Genomic DNA, 27,407 nt, shown 5'->3' on the forward strand with positions numbered 1-27,407 from the left:
TCCCCCCTCAACTTGCTTTTAAGGGATTACATCTTGAATCATTGCCTCACTTGATGCAGCTAATCCGGCTGTGACGGTCCCACCTGATGACGGAGACTTGTGTTGCCTCCGAAACGTCGTGATTTTTATTTTATTTTTATTAATTTTGATGTTTTACCTACGTGACTTTACCGAAAAGACCTAAGAATACAATATGACGAGTTTTATTTCCAGTCAAACTAAAAAAACTAAACTCTTTTTTATTTAAACAGCCAAGACCCATTGAGCTGTTTCAGAAGCTCAACAAAGTGTGATTCTCATCGTCGTCGTCGTGTGGAAATGTACAGCAGGCGAATACTCTGAAGCACATTTTTCTAAATGTGGAGGGAAACACTGGAGGGCCCGGAGATAAATCCACGCAACCGTGAGGAGAGAGACACGCAAACTCCAAATATACAGCAGCAGGCGTCAGGGTCGGGATCGAACCCACGACCTCCTGTATACCAGGCGAGGTAGTTAACATCTCCTAGCCACCGTGATGATGATGAGAGAGAGACACACAAACTCCGAATATAAAGCAGCAGGCGTCAGGGTCGGGATCGAACCCACGACCTCCTGTATACCAGGCAGAGGTGGGACAAAGTCATTGTTGTGCAAGTCACAAGTAAGTCTCAAGTCTTTGCTCTCGAGTCCCGAGTCAAGTCGAGTCAAAGATGAGGCAAGTCCAAGTCGAGTCTGAAGTCATCAAAATCATGACTCGAGTCTGACTCGAGTCCAAGTCGCATGACTCGAGTCCACACCTCTGATACCAGGTGAGGTAGTTAACATCTCCTAGCCACCGTGATGATGATAAGAGAGAGACACGCAAACTCCAAATATACAGCAGCAGGCGTCAGGGTCGGGATCAAACCCACGACCTCCTGTATACCAGGCGAGGTAGTTAACATCTCCTAGCCACCGTGATGATGATGAGAAAGAGACACGCAAACTCCAAATATACAGCAACAGAGACCCGTAGACTCTCACAGAGACCCGTAGACTCTCACAGAGACCCGTAGACTCACACAGAGACCCGTAGACTCTCACATAGACCCGTAGACTCACACAGAGACCCGTAGACTCGCACAGAGACCCGTAGACTCGCACAGAGACCCATAGACTCGCACAGAGACCCGTAGACTCGTACAGAGACCCATACACTCTCAGAGACCCGTAGACTCACACAGAGACCCGTAGACTCGCACAGAGACCCTTAGACTCACACAGAGACCCGTAGACTCACACAGAGACCCATAGACTCACACGGAGACCCTTAGACTTGCACAGAGACCCCGTAGACTCACGCAGAGACCCGTAGACTCACACAGAGACCCTTAGACTCGCACAGAGACCCATAGACTCACACGGAGACCCTTAGACTCACGCAGAGACCCGTAGACTCATACAGAGACCCATAGACTCACACAGAGACCCGTAGACTCACACGGAGACCCTTAGACTTGCACAGAGACCCGTAGACCGATGGTGGCGGTGGTGTTGGTGGCAATGGTGGTGATGGTGGCGGTGGCAATGGTGGTGGTGTCGGTGGCGATGGCGATGGTGGTGATGATGGCGGTGACGGTGGTGATGATGGTGGTGGTGGTGGCAATGGTGGTGGTGGTGTCGGTGGCGATGGCGGTGGTGATGATGGCGGTGACGGTAGCGATGGTGGTGGTGGTGGTGGCGGTGGCGCTGGTGTCGGTGGTGATGATGGCGGTGACGGTAGCGGTCGCGGCGTCGTTGACGGCGGCGGTGGCGATGGTGGTTGTGTTGGTGGCGATGGTGGTTGCGGTGGTGATGATGGCGGTGACGGTAGCGGTCGTGGCGGAGTCGTTGACGACGGCGGTGGCGTTGGCGCCTGCAGGAGGTGACGCTGGAGAACCTGGAGTTCATGCACTGGCTCGCCGACACCTACAGCCTGCCGGGCCTGCAGGCTGCGTTCGCCCGCTTCGTGGAGCGCAACCTGCGGTCGCTGATGCGCTCGCGGCCGCTCCGCGTGATGACGCTGCCCCTGTCGCTGCTCGGAGCCGTGCTGCGCAGCGACTCGCTCACGTACTTCTCGGAGCTGGACCTCTTCTTGGTGAGAGAGAGACGGAGAGAGAGAGACAGAGAGAGAGACAGAGAGAGAGACAGAGAGAGACAGAGAAAGAGAGACAGACAGAGAGAGAGACAGAGAGAGAGAGACGGAGTAGCGAGAGACAGAGACTTTTTGACTTACAAACAACTTTTATTGCCGCCGGCAGCAATTGCAATGGAAGCGATTTCAATATGAAATAAAGCCACCAGCAAACAAATGAAAATAAAAGCTACAAATCGACTCGCTTCAGCATTAAAACCACCTGCACACAATACAACAAAAAGTCACGTGGTTGTAATGTCATTGCGCACGCCACGGCGACGAGCGAGCGCTTCAGAAGGTGAACACGAGGGTGCCGTCCACGCTGCTACAGAGAGGGGCTTGTCCGGCTCCCCAGCGTTCGAAGAAGACGCGCTGCACATCACCGGCATGTGTGTGGTGCATGGCGTGCTCCAGCCGGAGCCGCGCCTTGAGCAGGCCCCTGAACACTGGAAGCAGCACAGAGCAGCCGTCAGTGTCACCCTCCAGCATCTTTTTTCTCGTTCTATACACCGCCATCTTCGCCTGCGCGCAGGCGAAAGACAGAGAGAGAGACAGACAGAGAGAGACAGAGCAGGATCGGAAGACAGAGAGAGACAGACAGAGAGAGACAGAGAGAGACAGACAGACAGAGAGAGACACTGAGAGACGGAGAGACAGAGAAAGTGACAGGGAGAGAGAGACAGAGAGAGACAGAGAGACAGACAGAGAGAGACAAAGTGACAGGGAGAGAGAGACAAACAGAGAGGGACAGACAGACAGAGAGAGACACTGAGAGACAGAGAGAGAGAGAGACAGACAGAGAGAGACAGAGAAAGTGACAGGGAGAGAGAGACAGACAGAGAGAGACAGACAGACAGAGAGAGACACTGAGAGACAGAGAGACAGAGAAAGTGACAGGGAGAGAGAGACAGAGAGAGACAGACAGAGAGAGAGAGACAGACAGAGACAGACAGAGAGAGACAGAAAGAGACAGAGATGGAGATGATGGAGAGCGACAGAGAGAGAGGGGTTGACGGTGCTCGCATGAGGAGCAGAATCTGTGGGCAGAATATTCGGGTAGTGTATAGTGTAGTGTATAGTGTTGTGTGTAGTGTTTAGTGTAGTGTGTAGTGTATAGTGTAGTGTGTCGTGTAGTGTGTCGTGTATAGTAGTGTGTAGTGTAGTGTATAGTGTAGTGTGTCGTGTATAGTAGTGTATAGTGTAGTGTGCCGTGTATAGTAGTGTAGTGTATAGTGTTGTGTGTAGTGTATAGTGTAGTGTATAGTGTAGTGTATAGTGTAGTGTATAGTGTAGTGTGTCGTGTATAGTAGTGTGTAGTGTATAGTGTAGTGTATAGTGTAGTGTGTCGTGTGTAGTGTATAGTGTAGTGTATAGTGTTGTGTATAGTGTAGTGTGTCGTGTATAGTAGTGTGTAGTGTATAGTGTAGTGTGTCATGTATAGTAGTGTGTAGTGTAGTGTATAGTGTAGTGTAGAGTGTTGTGTCATACGTAGTGTGTAGTGTACTGCATAGTAGTGTTGTATGGTACACACTATGACACAATACACCCAACATGACACCGCTATACTAAATTGGAAACTCATTTCTTGAGAACTGCTTTGCGTGCTTAGTTTGTTGTCCTTCTCCCGCACCTCTGATTACCAGCGTTGTCTACGTACCAAAGAAGTTCAACGTACACACACACGACACGCACTCACACTCACTCACACACACTCACTCACACACTCACACACACTCACACACACTCACTGACACACTCGACACGCACTCACACTCACTCACACACTCACACACACGACACGCACTCACACTCACTCACACACACTCACACACACTCACACACTCACACACACTCACACACTCACACACACTCACACACTCACACACACTACACTCACACACTACACACACTACACACACACGACACACACAACACACACTCACACACGACACACACACGACACACACACGACACACACACTCACAACACACACGCGACACACTAACACATGACACACACGCGACACATTCACGACACACACACAACACACTCACACACGACACACACACGCGACACACTCACACACACACTCACAACAGACACACGACACACACACACACATGACACACACGCACGTTTTTGGCGCATGACCACGACTTTAATCTCTCCGCCCAGCTCACGGTGCGCTGGCTGTCCCACGACCCCACGTCGCGCCTGCCCCGCGCCAGCGAGGCGCTGTCGTGCATCCGCCTCGCCCTGCTCGACCCGGCGGTGCTGCGCGCGATGGTGCTGCCCCGAGCCATCGCCATGGACGACGCCAACGCCAACGGCAACGGCAACACCGGCGACGGTGATACCGGCCAGTCGACCAACAACAACAACGCCGGCGGCGGCGACGGTGCGACGCCCTTCCCCGTCTCGTCGTCACCCTCCTCCTCGTCGTCGTCGTCGTGCCGTCTGCTGGTGGAGGCGGCGCTGGCCTACCACGCCCACAAGCACGCGCAGCCCGTGCGGCAGACGGTGCAGTCGCGGCTGCGTCACCGCGGGATGGTGAGACGCGGCGGAGAGAGAGAGGGGGGTGTTGGGAGGGGGCGTCACGGTGGTAGCGGTAGCAAGATAAGGCCTTCATCAGAATGTTTGTATACTTAGAGAGCCGTAGACTCACGTAGAGACCCATAGACTCAAGCAGAGATTCATAGACTCACGCAGAGACTCATAGACTCACGCAGAGACCCATAGACTCAAGCAGAGACTCATAGACTCACGCAGAGACCCATAGACTCAAGCAGAGACTCATAGACTCACGCAGAGACCCATAGACTCACGCAGACCCATAGACTCACTCAGAGACCCATAGACTCACTCAGAGACCCATAGACTCAACACAGAGACCCATAGACTCACACAGAGACCCATAGACTCACTTAGAGACCCAAAGACTCACACAGAGACCCACAGACTCACGTAGAGACCCACAGACTCACACAGAGACGCAGACTCACACAGAGACTCATAGACTCATTAGAGACCCACAGACTCACGTAGAGACCCACAGACTCACACAGAGACACAGACTCACACAGAGACCCACAGACTCACACAGAGACCCACAGACTCACACAGAGACCCACAGACTCATACAGAGACCCATAGACTCACACAGAGACCCACAGACTCACACAGAGACACAGACTCACACAGAGACACAGACTCACACAGAGACCCATAGACTCACACAGAGGCCCACAGACTCACACAGAGACCCACAGACTCACACAGAGACCCACAGACTCACACAGAGACCCACAGACTCACACAGAAACCCACAGACTCACACAGAGACCCACAGACTCGCACAGAGACCCACAGACTCACACAGAGACCCACAGACTCACACAGAGACCCACAGACTCACACAGAGACCCACAGACTCACACAGAAACCCACAGACTCACACAGAGACCCACAGACTCGCACAGAGACCCACAGACTCACGTAGAGACCCGCTGCTCCCCACGCAAGGTGCTGCACGTTGTCGGAGGCAAGAAGCGCGACGCGAGCAAGGCGTCCGAGATCCGCTACCTCATCCGCACGAGGACGCGGCCCACGGGCGACGGCTTCGGCCGCCAGGGCAGCAGCGACGCGGACGACGCCGGCGGTGGCGGCGGCGGAGGTGGCGGCGATGGTGACGACGACGATGATGATGAACGTGACGACGACGAGGAGGAGGAGGAGGAGCGCGGCGGCGAAGACGACGACGACGACGATGAGGAGGGCGGCACCGGTGGCGGCTCCGGAGGTATTTGTCCCGTGAGCCGCTGACGAGTTCTGCCGCTGATCAACAGCGGTCAGACCCGCCCCCCCCCCCCCCCTTGCGCCTCCGATGATGGCGATGACTGTGCAGGTGTCGGTGATGATGGTGATGATGGTGATGATGGTGATGATGGTGATGATGGTGCTGTATCTGTGATGATGGTGATGACAGCGATGACTGTGCAGGTGCTGGTGTAGCTGTCAGTGATGATGGTGATGATGGTGCTGGTATCTGTGATGATGATGGTGATGACGGTGCAGGTGCTGGTGTAGGTGTCGGTGATGATGGTGATGATGGTGCTGTATCTGTGATGATGATGGTGATGATGGTGATGACTGCGCAGGTACTGGTGCTGGTATCTGTGATGATGGTGATGATGGTGATGACTGTGTAGGTACAGGTGCTGGTGTAGGTGTCTGTGATGATGATGGTGATGACGGTGATGATGGTGATGATGGTGATGATGATGGTGATGATGATGGTGATGATGGTGCTCTATCTGTGATGATGATGGTGATGATGGTGATGACTGTGCAGGTACTGGTGCTGGTATCTGTGATGATGGTGATGATGGTGATGACTGTGTAGGTACAGGTGCTGGTGTAGGTGTCTGTGATGATGATGGTGATGACGGTGATGATGGTGATGATGGTGATGATGATGGTGATGGTGATGATGATGGTGATGATGGTGCTCTATCTGTGATGATGATGGTGATGATGGTGATGACTGTGCAGGTACTGGTGCTGGTATCTGTGATGATGGTGATGATGGTGATGACTGTGTAGGTACAGGTGCTGGTGTAGGTGTCTGTGATGATGATGGCGATGACGGTGATGATGATGGTGATGATGATGGTGATGATGGTGCTGTATCTGTGATGATGATGGTGATGATGATGGTGCAGGTGCTGCTGCACCCGGAGGGGCGTGGGAGTGGCGGGACCGCGGCTGCCTCATCAGCGGCCGCAGCCACCACAGCGTCGCCATGCTGGGCGGCTTCCTCTTCGTGGCGGGGGGGGAGGTGGACCACCGCGCCGTGCGAGAAGTCCACCGCTACGACCCGCGCCACGACATCTGGATGAGGGTGCCTTTGTCTGCACCGCACCTCTCTGTGTGTTGGTCTGTGACTTCCTGTACGAGTCTTTGGCTGCAGTGTTAGTCTGTGACTTCATGTACGAGTCTGTGGCTGCAGTGTTAGTCTGTGACTTCCTGTACGAGTCTGTGGCTGCAGTGTTAGTCTGTGACTTCCTGTATGAGTCTGTGGCTGCAGTGTTAGTCTGTGACTTCCTGTACGAGTCTGTGGCTGCAGTGTTAGTCTGTGACTTCCTGTACGAGTCTGTGGCTGCAGTGTTAGTCTGTGACTTCCTGTATGAGTCTGTGGCTGCAGTGTTAATCTGTGACTTCCTGTATGAGTCTGTGGCTGCAGTGTTAGTCTGTGACTTCCTGTACGAGTCTGTGGCTGCAGTGTTAGTCTGTGACTTCCTGTATGAGTCTGTGGCTGCAGTGTTAGTCTGTGACTTCCTGTATGAGTCTGTGGCTGCAGTGTTAGTCTGTGACTTCCTGTACGAGTCTGTGGCTGCAGTGTTAGTCTGTGACTTCCTATATGAGTCTGTGGCTGCAGTGTTAGTCTGTGACTTCCTATACGAGTCTGTGGCTGCAGTGTTAGTCTGTGACTTCCCGTACGAGTCTGTGGCTGCAGTGTTAGTCTGTGACTTCCTATATGAGTCTGTGGCTGCAGTGTTAGTCTGTGACTTCCTATATGAGTCTGTGGCTGCAGTGTTAGTCTGTGACTTCCTATATGAGTCTGTGGCTCCGGTGTTAGTCTGTGACTTCCTGTATGAGTCTGTGGCTGCAGTGTTAGTCTGTGACTTCCTGTACGAGTCTGTGGCTGCAGTATTAGTCTGTGACTTCCTGTATGAGTCTGTGGTTGCAGTGTTAGTTTGTGACTTCCTATACGAGTCTGTGGTTGCAGTGTTAGTCTGTGACTTCCTATATGAGTCTGTGGCTGCAGTGTTAGTCTGTGACTTCCTATATGAGTCTGTGGCTGCAGTGTTAGTCTGTGACTTCCTATACGAGTCTGTGGCTGCAGTGTTAGTCTGTGACTTCCTGTACGAGTCTGTGACTGCAGTGTTAGTCTGTGACTTCCTGTATGAGTCTGTGGCTGCAGTGTTAGTCTGTGACTTCCTGTATGAGTCTGTGGCTGCAGTGTTAGTCTGTGACTTCCTGTACGAGTCTGTGGCTGCAGTGTTAGTCTGTGACTTCCTGTACGAGTCTGTGGCTGCAGTGTTAGTCTGTGACTTCCTATACGAGTCTGTGGCTGCAGTGTTAGTCTGTGACTTCCTATACGAGTCTGTGGCTGCAGTGTTAGTCTGTGACTTCCTATACGAGTCTGTGGCTGCAGTGTTATTCTGTGACTTCCTATACGAGTCTGTGGCTGCAGTGTTAGTCTGTGACTTCCTGTACGAGTCTGTGGCTGCAGTGTTAGTCCGTGACTTCTTGTATGAGTCTGTGGCTGCAGTGTTAGTCTGTGACTTCCTGTATGAGTCTGTGGCTGCAGTGTTAGTCTGTGACTTCCTGTATGAGTCTGTGGCTGCAGTGTTAGTCTGTGACTTCCTATACGAGTCTGTGGCCGCAGTGTTAGTCTGTGACTTCCTATACGAGTCTGTGGCTGCAGTGTTAGTCTGTGACTTCCTATACGAGTCTGTGGCTCCAGTGTTAGTCTGTGACTTCCTATACGAGTCTGTGGCTGCAGTGTTAGTCTGTGACTTCCTGTATGAGTCTGTGGCTGCGGTGTTAGTCTGTGACTTCCTATATGAGTCTGTGGCTGCGGTGTTAGTCTGTGACTTCCTATATGAGTCTGTGGCTGCAGTGTTAGTCTGTGACTTCCTATACAAGTCTGTGGCTGCAGTGTTAGTCTGTGACTTCCTGTATGAGTCTGTGGCTGCAGTGTTAATCTGTGACTTCCTGTATGAGTCTGTGGCTGCAGTGTTAGTCTGTGACTTCCTGTACGAGTCTGTGGCTGCAGTGTTAGTCTGTGACTTCCTGTATGAGTCTGTGGCTGCAGTGTTAGTCTGTGACTTTCTGTATGGGTCTGTGGCTGCAGTGTTAGTCTGTGACTTCCTGTACGAGTCTGTGGCTGCAGTGTTAGTCTGTGACTTCCTATATGAGTCTGTGGCTGCAGTGTTAGTCTGTGACTTCCTATACGAGTCTGTGGCTGCAGTGTTAGTCTGTGACTTCCTGTACGAGTCTGTGGCTGCAGTGTTAGTCTGTGACTTCCTATATGAGTCTGTGGCTGCAGTGTTAGCCTGTGACTTCCTATATGAGTCTGTGGCTGCAGTGTTAGTCTGTGACTTCCTATATGAGTCTGTGGCTCCGGTGTTAGTCTGTGACTTCCTGTATGAGTCTGTGGCTGCAGTGTTAGTCTGTGACTTCCTATACGAGTCTGTGGCTGCAGTATTAGTCTGTGAATTCCTGTATGAGTCTGTGGTTGCAGTGTTAGTTTGTGACTTCCTATACGAGTCTGTGGTTGCAGTGTTAGTCTGTGACTTCCTATATGAGTCTGTGGCTGCAGTGTTAGTCTGTGACTTCCTATACGAGTCTGTGGCTGCAGTGTTAGTCTGTGACTTCCTGTACGAGTCTGTGGCTGCAGTGTTAGTCTGTGACTTCCTGTATGAGTCTGTGGTTGCAGTGTTAGTCTGTGACTTCCTGTATGAGTCTGTGGCTGCAGTGTTAGTCTGTGACTTCCTGTATGAGTCTGTGGCTGCAGTGTTAGTCTGTGACTTCCTGTACGAGTCTGTGGCTGCAGTGTTAGTCTGTGAGTTCCTATACGAGTCTGTGGCTGCAGTGTTAGTCTGTGACTTCCTATACGAGTCTGTGGCTGCAGTGTTAGTCTGTGACTTCCTATACGAGTCTGTGGCTGCAGTGTTAGTCTGTGACTTCCTATATGAGTCTGTGGCTGCAGTGTTAGTCTGTGACTTCCTGTACGAGTCTGTGGCTGCAGTGTTAGTCTGTGACTTCCTGTATGAGTCTGTGGCTGCAGTGTTAGTCTGTGACTTCCTGTATGAGTCTGTGGCTGCAGTGTTAGTCTGTGACTTCCTGTATGAGTCTGTGGCTGCAGTGTTAGTCTGTGACTTCCTGTACGAGTCTGTGGCTGCAGTGTTAGTCTGTGACTTCCTATACGAGTCTGTGGCTGCAGTGTTAGTCTGTGACTTCCTATACGAGTCTGTGGCTGCAGTGTTAGTCTGTGACTTCCTATACGAGTCTGTGGCTCCAGTGTTAGTCTGTGACTTCCTATACGAGTCTGTGGCTGCAGTGTTAGTCTGTGACTTCCTGTATGAGTCTGTGGCTGCGGTGTTAGTCTGTGACTTCCTATATGAGTCTGTGGCTGCGGTGTTAGTCTGTGACTTCCTATATGAGTCTGTGGCTGCAGTGTTAGTCTGTGACTTCCTATACAAGTCTGTGGCTGCAGTGTTAGTCTGTGACTTCCTGTATGAGTCTGTGGCTGCAGTGTTAATCTGTGACTTCCTGTATGAGTCTGTGGCTGCAGTGTTAGTCTGTGACTTCCTATATGAGTCTGTGGCTGCAGTGTTAGTCTGTGACTTCCTATACGAGTCTGTGGCTGCAGTGTTAGTCTGTGACTTCCTGTACGAGTCTGTGGCTGCAGTGTTAGTCTGTGACTTCCTGTATGAGTCTGTGGCTGCAGTGTTAGTCTGTGACTTCCTGTATGAGTCTGTGGCTGCAGTGTTAGTCTGTGACTTCCTGTATGAGTCTGTGGCTGCAGTGTTAGTCTGTGACTTCCTGTACGAGTCTGTGGCTGCAGTGTTAGTCTGTGACTTCCTATACGAGTCTGTGGCTGCAGTGTTAGTCTGTAACTTCCTATACGAGTCTGTGGCTGCAGTGTTAGTCTGTGACTTCCTATACGAGTCTGTGGCTGCAGTGTTAGTCTGTGACTTCTTATACGAGTCTGTGGCTGCAGTGTTAGTCTGTGACTTCCTGTACGAGTCTGTGGCTGCAGTGTTAGTCTGTGACTTCCTGTATGAGTCTGTGGCTGCAGTGTTAGTCTGTGACTTCCTGTATGAGTCTGTGGCTGCAGTGTTAGTCTGTGACTTCCTGTATGAGTCTGTGGCTGCAGTGTTAGTCTGTGACTTCCTGTACGAGTCTGTGGCTGCAGTGTTAGTCTGTGACTTCCTATACGAGTCTGTGGCTGCAGTGTTAGTCTGTGACTTCCTATACGAGTCTGTGGCTGCAGTGTTAGTCTGTGACTTCCTATACGAGTCTGTGGCTCCAGTGTTAGTCTGTGACTTCCTATACGAGTCTGTGGCTGCAGTGTTAGTCTGTGACTTCCTGTATGAGTCTGTGGCTGCGGTGTTAGTCTGTGACTTCCTATATGAGTCTGTGGCTGCGGTGTTAGTCTGTGACTTCCTATATGAGTCTGTGGCTGCAGTGTTAGTCTGTGACTTCCTATACAAGTCTGTGGCTGCAGTGTTAGTCTGTGACTTCCTGTATGAGTCTGTGGCTGCAGTGTTAATCTGTGACTTCCTGTATGAGTCTGTGGCTGCAGTGTTAGTCTGTGACTTCTTATATGAGTCTGTGGCTGCAGTGTTAGTCTGTGACTTCCTATATGAGTCTGTGGCTCCGGTGTTAGTCTGTGACTTCCTGTATGAGTCTGTGGCTGCAGTGTTAGTCTGTGACTTCCTATACGAGTCTGTGGCTGCAGTATTAGTCTGTGACTTCCTGTATGAGTCTGTGGTTGCAGTGTTAGTTTGTGACTTCCTAAACGAGTCTGTGGTTGCAGTGTTAGTCTGTGACTTCCTGTACGAGTCTGTGGCTGCAGTGTTAGTCTGTGACTTCCTATATGAGTCTGTGGCTGCAGTGTTAGCCTGTGACTTCCTATATGAGTCTGTGGCTGCAGTGTTAGTCTGTGACTTCCTATATGAGTCTGTGGCTCCGGTGTTAGTCTGTGACTTCCTGTATGAGTCTGTGGCTGCAGTGTTAGTCTGTGACTTCCTATACGAGTCTGTGGCTGCAGTATTAGTCTGTGACTTCCTGTATGAGTCTGTGGTTGCAGTGTTAGTTTGTGACTTCCTATACGAGTCTGTGGTTGCAGTGTTAGTCTGTGACTTCCTATATGAGTCTGTGGCTGCAGTGTTAGTCTGTGACTTCCTATATGAGTCTGTGGCTGCAGTGTTAGTCTGTGACTTCCTATACGAGTCTGTGGCTGCAGTGTTAGTCTGTGACTTCCTGTACGAGTCTGTGGCTGCAGTGTTAGTCTGTGACTTCCTGTATGAGTCTGTGGCTGCGGTGTTAGTCTGTGACTTCCTATATGAGTCTGTGGCTGCGGTGTTAGTCTGTGACTTCCTATATGAGTCTGTGGCTGCAGTGTTAGTCTGTGACTTCCTATACGAGTCTCTGGCTGCAGTGTTAGTCTGTGACTTCCTGTATGAGTCTGTGGCTGCAGTGTTTGTCTGTGACTTCCTATACGAGTCTGTGGCTGCAGCGTTAGTCTGTGACTTCCTGTATGAGTCTGTGGCTGCAGTGTTAGCCTGTGACTTCCTATACGATTCTGTGGCTCCAGTGTTAGTCTGTGACTTCCTGTATGAGTCTGTGGCTGCAGTGTTAGTCTGTGACTTCCTATACGAGTCTGTGGCTGCAGTGTTAGTCTGTGACTTCCTATATGAGTCTGTGGCTGCGGTGTTAGTCTGTGACTTCCTATACGAGTCTGTGGCTGGAGTGTTAGTCTGTGACTTCCTGTATGAGTCTGTGGCTGCAGTGTTAGTCTGTGACTTCCTGTACGAGTCTGTGGCTGCAGTGTTAGTCTGTGACTTCCTGTATGAGTCTGTGGCTGCAGTGTTAGTCTGTGACTTCCTGTACGAGTCTGTGGCTGCAGTGTTAGTCTGTGACTTCCTGTATGAGTCTGTGGCTGCAGTGTTAGTCTGTGACTTCCTGTACGAGTCTGTGGCTGCAGTGTTAGTCTGTGACTTCCTATATGAGTCTGTGGCTGCAGTGTTAGTCTGTGGCTTCCTATACGAGTCTGTGGCTGCAGTGTTAGTCTGTGACTTCCTGTATGAGTCTGTGGTTGCAGTGTTAGTTTGTGACTTCCTATACGAGTCTGTGGTTGCAGTGTTAGTCTGTGACTTCCTGTACGAGTCTGTGGCTGCAGTGTTAGTCTGTGACTTCCTATATGAGTCTGTGGCTGCAGTGTTAGCCTGTGACTTCCTATATGAGTCTGTGGCTGCAGTGTTAGTCTGTGACTTCCTATATGAGTCTGTGGCTCCGGTGTTAGTCTGTGACTTCCTGTATGAGTCTGTGGCTGCAGTGTTAGTCTGTGACTTCCTATACGAGTCTGTGGCTGCAGTATTAGTCTGTGACTTCCTGTATGAGTCTGTGGTTGCAGTGTTAGTTTGTGACTTCCTATACGAGTCTGTGGTTGCAGTGTTAGTCTGTGACTTCCTATATGAGTCTGTGGCTGCAGTGTTAGTCTGTGACTTCATATATGAGTCTGTGGCTGCAGTGTTAGTCTGTGACTTCCTATACGAGTCTGTGGCTGCAGTGTTAGTCTGTGACTTCCTGTACGAGTCTGTGGCTGCAGTGTTAGTCTGTGACTTCCTGTATGAGTCTGTGGCTGCGGTGTTAGTCTGTGACTTCCTATATGAGTCTGTGGCTGCGGTGTTAGTCTGTGACTTCCTATATGAGTCTGTGGCTGCAGTGTTAGTCTGTGACTTCCTATACGAGTCTGTGGCTGCAGTGTTAGTCTGTGACTTCCTGTATGAGTCTGTGGCTGTAGTGTTTGTCTGTGACTTCCTATACGAGTCTGTGGCTGCAGCGTTAGTCTGTGACTTCCTGTATGAGTCTGTGGCTGCAGTGTTAGCCTGTGACTTCCTATACGAATCTGTGGCTCCAGTGTTAGTCTGTGACTTCCTGTATGAGTATGTGGCTGCAGTGTTAGTCTGTGACTTCCTGTACGAGTCTGTGGCTGCAGTGTTAGTCTGTGACTTCCTATACGAGTCTGTGGCTGCAGTGTTAGTCTGTGACTTCCTATACGAGTCTGTGGCTGCAGTGTTAGTCTGTGACTTCCTATACGAGTCTGTTGCTGCAGTGTTAGTCTGTGACTTCCTATACGAGTCTGTGGCTGCAGTGTTAGTCTGTGACTTCCTGTACGAGTCTGTGGCTGCAGTGTTAGTCTGTGACTTCCTGTATGAGTCTGTGGCTGCAGTGTTAGTCTGTGACTTCCTGTACGAGTCTGTGGCTGCAGTGTTAGTCTGTGACTTCCTGTACGAGTCTGTGGCTGCAGTGTTAGTCTGTGACTTCCTGTACGAGTCTGTGGCTGCAGTGTTAGTCTGTGACTTCCTATACGAGTCTGTGGCTGCAGTGTTAGTCTGTGACTTCCTATACGAGTCTGTGGCTGCAGTGTTAGTCTGTGACTTCCTATACGAGTCTGTGGCTCCAGTGTTAGTCTGTGACTTCCTATACGAGTCTGTGGCTGCAGTGTTAGTCTGTGACTTCCTGTATGAGTCTGTGGCTGCGGTGTTAGTCTGTGACTTCCTATATGAGTCTGTGGCTGCGGTGTTAGTCTGTGACTTCCTATATGAGTCTGTGGCTGCAGTGTTTGTCTGTGACTTCCTATACAAGTCTGTGGCTGCAGTGTTAGTCTGTGACTTCCTGTATGAGTCTGTGGCTGCAGTGTTAATCTGTGACTTCCTGTATGAGTCTGTGGCTGCAGTGTTAGTCTGTGACTTCCTATATGAGTCTGTGGCTGCAGTGTTAGTCTGTGACTTCCTATATGAGTCTGTGGCTCCGGTGTTAGTCTGTGACTTCCTGTATGAGTCTGTGGCTGCAGTGTTAGTCTGTGACTTCCTGTATGAGTCTGTGGTTGCAGTGTTAGTTTGTGACTTCCTGTACGAGTCTGTGGTTGCAGTGTTAGTCTGTGACTTCCTGTACGAGTCTGTGGCTGCAGTGTTAGTCTGTGACTTCCTATATGAGTCTGTGGCTGCAGTGTTAGCCTGTGACTTCCTATATGAGTCTGTGGCTGCAGTGTTAGTCTGTGACTTCCTATATGAGTCTGTGGCTCCGGTGTTAGTCTGTGACTTCCTGTATGAGTCTGTGGCTGCAGTGTTAGTCTGTGACTTCCTATACGAGTCTGTGGCTGCAGTATTAGTCTGTGACTTCCTGTATGAGTCTGTGGTTGCAGTGTTAGTTTGTGACTTCCTTTACGAGTCTGTGGTTGCAGTGTTAGTCTGTGACTTCCTATATGAGTCTGTGGCTGCAGTGTTAGTCTGTGACTTCCTATATGAGTCTGTGGCTGCAGTGTTAGTCTGTGACTTCCTATACGAGTCTGTGGCTGCAGTGTTAGTCTGTGACTTCCTGTACGAGTCTGTGGCTGCAGTGTTAGTCTGTGACTTCCTGTATGAGTCTGTGGCTGCGGTGTTAGTCTGTGACTTCCTATATGAGTCTGTGGCTGCGGTGTTAGTCTGTGACTTCCTATATGAGTCTGTGGCTGCAGTGTTAGTCTGTGACTTCCTATACGAGTCTCTGGCTGCAGTGTTAGTCTGTGACTTCCTGTATGAGTCTGTGGCTGCAGTGTTTGTCTGTGACTTCCTATACGAGTCTGTGGCTGCAGCGTTAGTCTGTGACTTCCTGTATGAGTCTGTGGCTGCAGTGTTAGCCTGTGACTTCCTATACGAATCTGTGGCTCCAGTGTTAGTCTGTGACTTCCTGTATGAGTCTGTGGCTGCAGTGTTAGTCTGTGACTTCCTATACGAGTCTGTGGCTGCAGTGTTAGTCTGTGACTTCCTATATGAGTCTGTGGCTGCGGTGTTAGTCTGTGACTTCCTATACGAGTCTGTGGCTGGAGTGTTAGTCTGTGACTTCCTGTATGAGTCTGTGGCTGCAGTGTTAGTCTGTGACTTCCTGTACGAGTCTGTGGCTGCAGTGTTAGTCTGTGACTTCCTGTATGAGTCTGTGGCTGCAGTGTTAGTCTGTGACTTCCTGTACGAGTCTGTGGCTGCAGTGTTAGTCTGTGACTTCCTGTATGAGTCTGTGGCTGCAGTGTTAGTCTGTGACTTCCTGTACGAGTCTGTGGCTGCAGTGTTAGTCTGTGACTTCCTATACGAGTCTGTGGCTGCAGTGTTAGTCTGTGACTTCCTATACGAGTCTGTGGCTGCAGTGTTAGTCTGTGACATCCTGTACGAGTCTGTGGCTGCAGTGTTAGTCTGTGACTTCCTATATGAGTCTGTGGCTGCAGTGTTAGTCTGTGACTTCCTATATGAGTCTGTGGCTGCAGTGTTAGTCTGTGACTTCCTATACGAGTCTGTGGCTGCAGTATTAGTCTGTGACTTCCTGTATGAGTCTGTGGTTGCAGTGTTAGTTTGTGACTTCCTATACGAGTCTGTGGTTGCAGTGTTAGTCTGTGACTTCCTATATGAGTCTGTGGCTGCAGTGTTAGTCTGTGACTTCCTATATGAGTCTGTGGCTGCAGTATTAGTCTGTGACTTCCTGTATGAGTCTGTGGTTGCAGTGTTAGTTTGTGACTTCCTGTACGAGTCTGTGGCTGCAGTGTTAGTCTGTGACTTCCTATATGAGTCTGTGGCTGCAGTGTTAGTCTGTGACTTCCTGTACGAGTCTGTGGCTGCAGTGTTAGTCTGTGACTTCCTGTATGAGTCTGTGGCTGCAGTGTTAGTCTGTGACTTCCTGTACGAGTCTGTGGCTGCAGTGTTAGTCTGTGACTTCCTATATGAGTCTGTGGCTGCAGTGTTAGTCTGTGACTTCCTATACGAGTCTGTGGCTGCAGTGTTAGTCTGTGACATCCTGTACGAGTCTGTGGCTGCAGTGTTAGTCTGTGACTTCCTATATGAGTCTGTGGCTGCAGTGTTAGTCTGTGACTTCCTATATGAGTCTGTGGCTGCAGTGTTAGTCTGTGACTTCCTATACGAGTCTGTGGCTGCAGTATTAGTCTGTGACTTCCTGTATGAGTCTGTGGTTGCAGTGTTAGTTTGTGACTTCCTATACGAGTCTGTGGTTGCAGTGTTAGTCTGTGACTTCCTATATGAGTCTGTGGCTGCAGTGTTAGTCTGTGACTTCCTATATGAGTCTGTGGCTGCAGTATTAGTCTGTGACTTCCTGTATGAGTCTGTGGTTGCAGTGTTAGTTTGTGACTTCCTGTACGAGTCTGTGGCTGCAGTGTTAGTCTGTGACTTCCTATATGAGTCTGTGGCTGCAGTGTTAGCCTGTGACTTCCTATATGAGTCTGTGGCTGCAGTGTTAGTCTGTGACTTCCTATATGAGTCTGTGGCTCCGGTGTTAGTCTGTGACTTCCTGTATGAGTCTGTGGCTGCAGTGTTAGTCTGTGACTTCCTATACGAGTCTGTGGCTGCAGTATTAGTCTGTGACTTCCTGTATGAGTCTGTGGTTGCAGTGTTAGTTTGTGACTTCCTATACGAGTCTGTGGTTGCAGTGTTAGTCTGTGACTTCCTATATGAGTCTGTGGCTGCAGTGTTAGTCTGTGACTTCCTATATGAGTCTGTGGCTGCAGTGTTAGTCTGTGACTTCCTATACGAGTCTGTGGCTGCAGTGTTAGTCTGTGACTTCCTGTACGAGTCTGTGGCTGCAGTGTTAGTCTGTGACTTCCTGTATGAGTCTGTGGCTGCGGTGTTAGTCTGTGACTTCCTATATGAGTCTGTGGCTGCGGTGTTAGTCTGTGACTTCCTATATGAGTCTGGCTGCAGTGTTAGTCTGTGACTTCCTATACGAGTCTGTGGCTGCAGTGTTAGTCTGTGACTTCTTGTATGAGTCTGTGGCTGCAGTGTTTGTCTGTGACTTCCTATACGAGTCTGTGGCTGCAGCGTTAGTCTGTGACTTCCTGTATGAGTCTGTGGCTGCAGTGTTAGCCTGTGACTTCCTATACGAATCTGTGGCTCCAGTGTTAGTCTGTGACTTCCTGTATGAGTCTGTGGCTGCAGTGTTAGTCTGTGACTTCCTATACGAGTCTGTGGCTGCAGTGTTAGTCTGTGACTTCCTATATGAGTCTGTGGCTGCAGTGTTAGTCTGTGACTTCCTGTACGAGTCTGTGGCTGCAGTGTTAGTCTGTGACTTCCTGTATGAGTCTGTGGCTGCAGTGTTAGTCTGTGACTTCCTGTACGAGTCTGTGGCTGCAGTGTTAGTCTGTGACTTCCTGTATGAGTCTGTGGCTGCAGTGTTAGTCTGTGACTTCCTGTACGAGTCTGTGGCTGCAGTGTTAGTCTGTGACTTCCTATATGAGTCTGTGGCTGCAGTGTTAGTCTGTGACTTCCTATACGAGTCTGTGGCTGCAGTGTTAGTCTGTGACTTCCTGTACGAGTCTGTGGCTGCAGTGTTAGTCTGTGACTTCCTATATGAGTCTGTGGCTGCAGTGTTAGTCTGTGACTTCCTATATGAGTCTGTGGCTGCAGTGTTAGTCTGTGACTTCCTATATGAGTCTGTGGCTCCGGTGTTAGTCTGTGACTTCCTGTATGAGTCTGTGGCTGCAGTGTTAGTCTGTGACTTCCTATACGAGTCTGTGGCTGCAGTATTAGTCTGTGACTTCCTGTATGAGTCTGTGGTTGCAGTGTTAGTTTGTGACTTCCTATACGAGTCTGTGGTTGCAGTGTTAGTCTGTGACTTCCTATATGAGTCTGTGGCTGCAGTGTTAGTCTGTGACTTCCTATATGAGTCTGTGGCTGCAGTGTTAGTCTGTGACTTCCTATACGAGTCTGTGGCTGCAGTGTTAGTCTGTGACTTCCTGTACGAGTCTGTGGCTGCAGTGTTAGTCTGTGACTTCCTGTATGAGTCTGTGGCTGCAGTGTTAGTCTGTGACTTCCTGTATGAGTCTGTGGCTGCAGTGTTAGTCTGTGACTTCCTGTATGAGTCTGTGGCTGCAGTGTTAGTCTGTGACTTCCTGTACGAGTCTGTGGCTGCAGTGTTAGTCTGTGACTTCCTATACGAGTCTGTGGCTGCAGTGTTAGTCTGTGACTTCCTATACGAGTCTGTGGCAGCAGTGTTAGTCTGTGACTTCCTATACGAGTCTGTGGCTCCAGTGTTAGTCTGTGACTTCCTATACGAGTCTGTGGCTGCAGTGTTAGTCTGTGACTTCCTGTATGAGTCTGTGGCTGCGGTGTTAGTCTGTGACTTCCTATATGAGTCTGTGGCTGCGGTGTTAGTCTGTGACTTCCTATATGAGTCTGTGGCTGCAGTGTTAGTCTGTGACTTCCTATACGAGTCTGTGGCTGCAGTGTTAGTCTGTGACTTCCTCTATGAGTCTGTGGCTGCAGTGTTTGTCTGTGACTTCCTATACGAGTCTGTGGCTGCAGCGTTAGTCTGTGACTTCCTGTATGAGTCTGTGGCTGCAGTGTTAGCCTGTGACTTCCTATACGAATCTGTGGCTCCAGTGTTAGTCTGTGACTTCCTGTATGAGTCTGTGGCTGCAGTGTTAGTCTGTGACTTCCTATACGAGTCTGTGGCTGCAGTGTTAGTCTGTGACTTCCTATATGAGTCTGTGGCTGCGGTGTTAGTCTGTGACTTCCTATACGAGTCTGTGGCTGGAGTGTTAGTCTGTGACTTCCTGTATGAGTCTGTGGCTGCAGTGTTAGTCTGTGACTTCCTGTACGAGTCTGTGGCTGCAGTGTTAGTCTGTGACTTCCTGTATGAGTCTGTGGCTGCAGTGTTAGTCTGTGACTTCCTGTACGAGTCTGTGGCTGCAGTGTTAGTCTGTGACTTCCTGTACGAGTCTGTGGCTGCAGTGTTAGTCTGTGACTTCCTATATGAGTCTGTGGCTGCAGTGTTAGTCTGTGACTTCCTATATGAGTCTGTGGCTGCAGTGTTAGTCTGTGACTTCCTATATGAGTCTGTGGCTCCGGTGTTAGTCTGTGACTTCCTGTATGAGTCTGTGGCTGCAGTGTTAGTCTGTGACTTCCTATACGAGTCTGTGGCTGCAGTGTTAGTCTGTGACTTCCTGTACGAGTCTGTGGCTGCAGTGTTAGTCTGTGACTTCCTATATGAGTCTGTGGCTGCAGTGTTAGTCTGTGACTTCCTATATGAGTCTGTGGCTCCGGTGTTAGTCTGTGACTTCCTGTATGAGTCTGTGGCTGCAGTGTTAGTCTGTGACTTCCTATACGAGTCTGTGGCTGCAGTATTAGTCTGTGACTTCCTGTATGAGTCTGTGGTTGCAGTGTTAGTTTGTGACTTCCTATACGAGTCTGTGGTTGCAGTGTTAGTCTGTGACTTCCTATATGAGTCTGTGGCTGCAGAGTTAGTCTGTGACTTCCTATATGAGTCTGTGGCTGCAGTGTTAGTCTGTGACTTCCTATACGAGTCTGTGGCTGCAGTGTTAGTCTGTGACTTCCTGTACGAGTCTGTGGCTGCAGTGTTAGTCTGTGACTTCCTGTATGAGTCTGTGGCTGCAGTGTTAGTCTGTGACTTCCTGTATGAGTCTGTGGCTGCAGTGTTAGTATGTGACTTCCTGTATGAGTCTGTGGCTGCAGTGTTAGTCTGTGACTTCCTATACGAGTCTGTGGCTGCAGTGTTAGTCTGTGACTTCCTATATGAGTCTGTGGCTGCGGTGTTAGTCTGTGACTTCCTATACGAGTCTGTGGCTGGAGTGTTAGTCTGTGACTTCCTGTATGAGTCTGTGGCTGCAGTGTTAGTCTGTGACTTCCTGTACGAGTCTGTGGCTGCAGTGTTAGTCTGTGACTTCCTATACGAGTCTGTGGCTGCAGTGTTAGTCTGTGACTTCCTGTATGAGTCTGTGGCTACATTGTTAGTCTGTGACTTCCTGTACGAGTCTGTGGCTGCAGTGTTAGTCTGTGACTTCCTATATGAGTCTGTGGCTGCGGTGTTAGTCTGTGACTTCCTATACGAGTCTGTGGCTGCAGTGTTAGTCTGCGACTTCCTATATGAGTCTGTGGCTGCAGTGTTAGTCTGTCACTTCCTATACGAGTCTGTGGCTGCAGTGTTAGTCTGTGACTTCCTGTATGAGTCTGTGGCTACAGTGTTAGTCTGTGACTTCCTTTACGAGTCTGTGGCTGCAGTGTTAGTCTGTGACTTTCTATACGAGTCTGTGGCTGCGGTGTTAGTCTGTGACTTCCTATACGAGTCTGTGGCTGCGGTGTTAGTCTGTGACTTCCTATACGAGTCTGTGGCTGCAGTGTTAGTCTGTGACTTCCTGTATGAGTCTGTGGCTACAGTGTTAGTCTGTGACTTCCTGTACGAGTCTGTGGCTGCAGTGTTAGTCTGTGACTTCCTATACGAGTCTGTGGCTGCGGTGTTAGTCTGTGACTTCCTATACGAGTCTGTGGCTGCAGTGTTAGTCTGCGACTTCCTATATGAGTCTGTGGCTGCAGTGTTAGTCTGTGACTTCCTATACGAGTCTGTGGCTGCACTGTTAGTCTGTGACTTCCTGTATGAGTCTGTGGCTACAGTGTTAGTCTGTGACTTCCTGTACGAGTCTGTGGCTGCAGTGTTAGTCTGTGACTTCCTATACGAGTCTGTGGCTGCGGTGTTAGTCTGTGACTTCCTATACGAGTCTGTGGCTGCGGTGTTAGTCTGTGACTTCCTATACGAGTCTGTGGCTGCAGTGTTAGTCTGCGACTTCCTATATGAGTCTGTGGCTGCAGTGTTAGTCTGTGACTTCCTATACGAGTCTGTGGCTCCAGTGTTAGTCTGTGACTTCCTATACGAGTCTGTGGCTGCAGTGTTAGTCTGTGACTTCCTGTATGAGTCTGTGGCTGCGGTGTTAGTCTGTGACTTCCTATATGAGTCTGTGGCTGCGGTGTTAGTCTGTGACTTCCTATACGAGTCTGTGGCTGCAGTGTTAGTCTGTGACTTCCTGTATGAGTCTGTGGCTGCAGTGTTTGTCTGTGACTTCCTATACGAGTCTGTGGCTGCAGTGTTAGTCTGTGACTTCCTGTATGAGTCTGTGGCTGCAGTGTTAGCCTGTGACTTCCTATACGAATCTGTGGCTCCAGTGTTAGTCTGTGACTTCCTGTATGAGTCTGTGGCTGCAGTGTTAGTCTGTGACTTCCTATACGAGTCTGTGGCTGCAGTGTTAGTCTGTGACTTCCTATATGAGTCTGTGGCTGCGGTGTTAGTCTGTGACTTCCTATACGAGTCTGTGGCTGGAGTGTTAGTCTGTGACTTCCTGTATGAGTATGTGGCTGCAGTGTTAGTCTGTGACTTCCTGTACGAGTCTGTGGCTGCAGTGTTAGTCTGTGACTTCCTATACGAGTCTGTGGCTGCGGTGTTAGTCTGTGACTTCCTATACGAGTCTTTGGCTGCAGTGTTAGTCTGTGACTTCCTGTATGAGTCTGTGGCTACAGTGTTAGTCTGTGACTTCCTGTACGAGTCTGTGGCTGCAGTGTTAGTCTGTGACTTCCTGTATGAGTCTGTGGCTGCAGTGTTAGTCTGTGACTTCCTGTATGAGTCTGTGGCTACAGTGTTAGTCTGCGACTTCCTATATGAGTCTGTGGCTGCAGTGTTAGTCTGTGACTTCCTGTATGAGTCTGTGGCTGCAGTGTTAGTCTGTGACTTCCTGTATGAGTCTGTGGCTGCAGTGTTAGTCTGTGACTTCCTGTATGAGTCTGTGGCTGCAGTGTTAGTCTGTGACTTCCTGTACGAGTCTGTGGCTGCAGTGTTAGTCTGTGACTTCCTGTATGAGTCTGTGGCTGCAGTGTTAGTCTGTGACTTCCTATATGAGTCTGTGGCTGTAGTGTTAGTCTGTGACTTCCTGTACGAGTCTGTGGCTGCAGTGTTAGTCTGTGACTTCCTGTACGAGTCTGTGGCTGCCGTGTTAGTCTGTGACTTCCTGTATGAGTCTGTGGCTGCAGTGTTAGTCTGTGACTTCCTATACGAGTCTGTGGCTGCAGTGTTAGTCTGTGACTTCCTGTACGAGTCTGTGGCTGCAGTGTTAGTCTGTGACTTCCTATACGAGTCTGTGGCTGCAGTGTTAGTCTGTGACTTCCTGTATGAGTCTGTAGCTACAGTGTTAGTCTGTGACTTCCTGTACGAGTCTGTGGCTGCAGTGTTAGTCTGTGACTTCCTGTACGAGTCTGTGGCTGCGGTGTTAGTCTGTGACTTCCTATATGAGTCTGTGGCTGCAGTGTTAGTCTGCGACTTCCTATATGAGTCTGTGGCTGCAGTGTTAGTCTGTGACTTCCTGTATGAGTCTGTGGCTGCAGTGTTAGTCTGCGACTTCCTATATGGGTCTGTGGCTGCAGTGTTAGTCTGTGACTTCCTGTATGAGTCTGTGGCTGCAGTGTTAGTCTGTGACTTCCTGTACGAGTCTGTGGCTGCAGTGTTAGTCTGTGACTTCCTGTATGAGTCTGTGGCTGCAGTGTTAGTCTGTGACTTCCTATATGAGTCTGTGGCTGTAGTGTTAGTCTGTGACTTCCTGTATGAGTCTGTGGCTGCAGTGTTAGTCTGTGACTTCCTGTACGAGTCTGTGGCTGCAGTGTTAGTCTGTGACTTCCTGTATGAGTCTGTGGCTGCAGTGTTAGTCTGTGACTTCCTATATGAGTCTGTGGCTGTAGTGTTAGTCTGTGACTTCCTGTACGAGTCTGTGGCTGCAGTGTTAGTCTGTGACTTCCTGTACGAGTCTGTGGCTGCCGTGTTAGTCTGTGACTTCCTGTATGAGTCTGTGGCTGCAGTGTTAGTCTGTGACTTCCTATACGAGTCTGTGGCTGCAGTGTTAGTCTGTGACTTCCTGTACGAGTCTGTGGCTGCAGTGTTAGTCTGTGACTTCCTATACGAGTCTGTGGCTGCAGTGTTAGTCTGTGACTTCCTGTATGAGTCTGTGGCTGCAGTGTTAGTCTGTGACTTCCTGTATGAGTCTGTGGCTGCTGTGTTAGTCTGTGACTTCCTATACGAGTCTGTGGCTGCGGTGTTAGTCTGTGACTTCCTGTACGAGTCTGTGGCTGCAGTGTTAGTCTGTGGGTCCCAATCTATCTCCCATCCTCTCGCTCCATTTTCTACCACCCCTCCCCCTATACACACTCTCCCTCGACCTTTCTTCTCTCCCCACCCCTCTCCCCCCACCACCGCCTCTCTCTCTCCCCACCACCGCTCTGCAACAGAGGTCGTAAACGGGTTTTGATTCCTTACCCGTACCCGGCCCCGGCCGCACCAGGGTCGCAAACGGGTACCCTACCCGTACCCGGCCGGGTATCGGGTAGGGTACGGGTATCGGGTACCCGATTGCGACCTCTGGGATGAAGCCATGTTGCAGGCGCGGGTGGGTTGATTCTAGGAACTTGAATTGTGAGAAGAGACAAGACGTTGGGAAATGAGTGACAAACGGTGACTCACCAGTGACTCACGGCCTACCCGTACCCGGCCGCACCAGGCTCGCAAACTCTCCCACTCACTCACCCACCCACTCACTTACCACCCACTCACGCACCACTCACTCACCCACTCACTCACTCACCCACTCACTCACCCACTCACGAACTCACCCACTCACCCACGCACCCACTCACCCATGCACCCACTTACTCACCCACCAACCAGAGGTCGCAAACTGGTTTTGATTCCTTACCCGTACCCGGCCGCACCAGGGTCGCAAACGGGTAGCCGGGTATCGGGTAGGGTACGGGTATCGGGTATGGGTAGCCGGGTATCGGGTAGGGTACGGGTATCGGCTACCTGATTGCGACCTCTGCCCTGCAGGTGTCCTCCATGAAGAACTGCCGCGAGCACTTTGTCCTGGGGGCGCTGGGCGGCCACCTGATGTCCGCCGGCGGGCGGAACGAGCTGCGCCAGGTGCTGCCCACGGTGGAGCGCTACTCCCCCGGGGACGACTCGTGGTCCTTCGTGCGTCCCTTCGACCGCTCGCTCTCCTGCCACGCCGGCTGCGTGGCGGACGGGCGTCTCTGGGTGTCGGGTAAGATTTGGGCACCGGCGGGCGATGATGCTCTCGCTGAACAGGGCTTGCCCAAACAGTCTGTCGAACGGTGTACTACTTGTGTTGTGGTTATTGCAAACACGATGCCTTGAATAAAGGTGTCAGTTTTGTAGCAGTTTAAAAGGGTAAAAACCTACTACTATATTTTGCCACTGGTAAAAGAGATCTCATAGTGTAAACATTTTTTACTGTAGTAGTAGGGTTTTACCCTTTCAACTGGTACAAAAACTGAATGATGCCTTGTATAAAGGTGTCAGTTTTTGTACCAGTTGAAAGGGTCAAAACCTACTACTATATTTTGCCACTGGTAAAGGAGATGTCTCATAGTGTAAATGCTTACCCCGAGCTCTTAATACTCTGATGGTGCGCTGTCTTTGAGTTGTACGCCTTTTGGCGTCATCTGGTCCAACACCAATGGAGACTAGGCTCTAAGAAAAGCTGTCTCGGGAGTGGACCAATCAACTTCAAGGGCAGTGCATATCATTATCATCATCAGAGTTGTTTCTTTTTGTTTGCATTTTGACTGCTTGTGTTGTGGTTATTGCAAACATGATGCCTTGTATAAATTTGTCAGGTTTTGTACCAGTTGAAAGGGTAAAAACCTACTACTATATTTTGCCACTGGTAAAGGAGACGTCTCATAATGTTTTTCAGGTTGGGTCGCGGGAGCGGGAACGGGCTGTGACCCTCTGTCACTACTACCCGGGTGGTCCATCCCGGTGTGTTGGAGAGTGAATCCACGACGTTTAAAATATTTGAGTACGAATATTCTGGCAAATCGCTGGATGTAATTACCAGCGAAACATCTTCTTGGTTCTTTCGGTAAAGTCACGTAGAAGGGAAATAATAAAATAATAAAAATAAAACATAATAAAATTATATTCTCACGACGTGTCGGCCACAACGCAAGCAGCCGTCCTCAGGTGTCTTTCCGACAGACCTGTTCTTCACCTGAGGACGGCTGCTTGCGTTGTGGCCGAAACGTCGTGAGAATTGTATTTTATTATGTTTTATTTTGGTTATTTTATTATTTCCATTCTACGTGACTTTACCGAAAGAACCAAGAAGATGAATCCCTGCAGTCACGAAAGCTTTAAATCGAAATTTAATAAATAATCGTCAACATGAAAAAAAAAAATTTACTTGAAAGTTCATCGCCATCTTTCGATTTAAAGCTTTCGTGACTGCAGGGATTCATCTTCTTGGTTCTTTCGGTAATTTAGACTGTCTACTTGACAGACTTGTTCTTCAACTGAAGACGGCTGCTTGCGTTGTGGCCGAAACGTCGTGAGAATTATTTAATGAAGTTTTATTTGTATTATTTTATTACTTCCATTCTACGTGACTTTACCGAAAGAACCAAGAAGATGAATCCCTGCAGTCACGAAAGCTTTAAATCGAAATTTTACCAGCGAAACGTCGTGCTACTCGCTTTGTAAATGTCGTGGATTCACTCTCCAACACACCGGTGGGCTGAAGCAGTCGCTGATTGGCGCGTTTTGTTAACGCGACAAACCTCAAAGTCTGTTAAAGCTACACGGGGGATCGTTGTGGAGTGAGCGGTGGCGCAGTGGTTAGCGCACTGCGCTACAAACCCGGCCACACGATCTCCATTCACGGCCAACATCAGTGATGAATACCTCATCCTGCTCCGCTAAATCGTGTACACATCGCCACTGGGGAGACAAAGGCGGCCGGGCGTGGTGCTGGCCACCCACCCCCTCGGGCGCAGCTCCGTCGTAGGTGCTGCTCGCTAACAGCAACAGTCTGTCAAGGCTACACAGGGGATCTCCTTTGTCTCCGTTGTATTCACTGTGTGTGTGTGTGTGGTGCGTTGCTGTGTGTGTGTGTGTGGTGCGTTGCTGTGTGTGTGTGTGTGGTGCGTTGCTGTGTGTGTGTGGTGCGTTGCTGTGTGTGTGTGTGTGTGGTGCGTTGCTGTGTGTGTGTGTGTGTGGTGCGTTGCTGTGTGTGTGTGTGTGTGGTGCGTTGCTGTGTGTGTGTGTGTGTGGTGCGTTGCTGTGTGTGTGTGTGTGTGGTGCGTTGCTGTGTGTGTGTGTGGTGCGTTGCTGTGTGTGTGTGTGTGGTGCGTTGCTGTGTGTGTGTGTGTGTGTGGTGCGTTGCTGTGTGTGTGTGTGTGTGGTGCGTTGCTGTGTGTGTGTGTGTGTGGTGCGTTGCTGTGTGTGTGTGTGGTGCGTTGCTGTGTGTGTGTGTGTGTGGTGCGTTGCTGTGTGTGTGTGTGTGTGGTGCGTTGCTGTGTGTGTGTGTGGTGCGTTGCTGTGTGTGTGTGTGGTGCGTTGCTGTGTGTGTGTGTGTGTGGTGCGTTGCTGTGTGTGTGTGTGTGTGTGGTGCGTTGCTGTGTGTGTGTGTGTGGTGCGTTGCTGTGTGTGTGTGTGTGTGTGGTGCGTTGCTGTGTGTGTGTGTGGTGTGTTGCTGTGTGTGTGTCGCCGTTCCACTCACTACAGGTGGCGTCACGAACACTGCCCAGTACCAGAACTCGCTGCTGGTTTACGACCCCGCGCTGGTGAGCACGTTCCCTTTGCTGGCTGCCAA

General features: G+C 50.2%; 1 protein-coding gene across 1 annotated transcript in view; it reads left to right on the forward strand.

Moving 5' to 3' along the window:
• Window positions 1–27,407, forward strand: part of LOC144735743 (kelch-like protein 32) — a 48,158-nt gene that overhangs the window by 16,605 nt on the left and 4,146 nt on the right. The window contains exons 5-10 of the mRNA XM_078618240.1: window positions 1,883–2,098; window positions 4,313–4,687; window positions 5,660–5,936; window positions 6,859–7,037; window positions 24,623–24,836; window positions 27,320–27,378. Coding sequence (XP_078474366.1) covers window positions 1,883–2,098; window positions 4,313–4,687; window positions 5,660–5,936; window positions 6,859–7,037; window positions 24,623–24,836; window positions 27,320–27,378 — 1,320 coding nt within the window. The remainder of the gene's footprint in view (window positions 1–1,882; window positions 2,099–4,312; window positions 4,688–5,659; window positions 5,937–6,858; window positions 7,038–24,622; window positions 24,837–27,319; window positions 27,379–27,407) is intronic.

Source organism: Lampetra planeri, chromosome 57 (genome assembly GCF_965212315.1).
Source record: "Lampetra planeri chromosome 57, kcLamPlan1.2.h2, whole genome shotgun sequence".
Taxonomy (NCBI): Eukaryota; Metazoa; Chordata; class Hyperoartia; order Petromyzontiformes; family Petromyzontidae; genus Lampetra; species Lampetra planeri.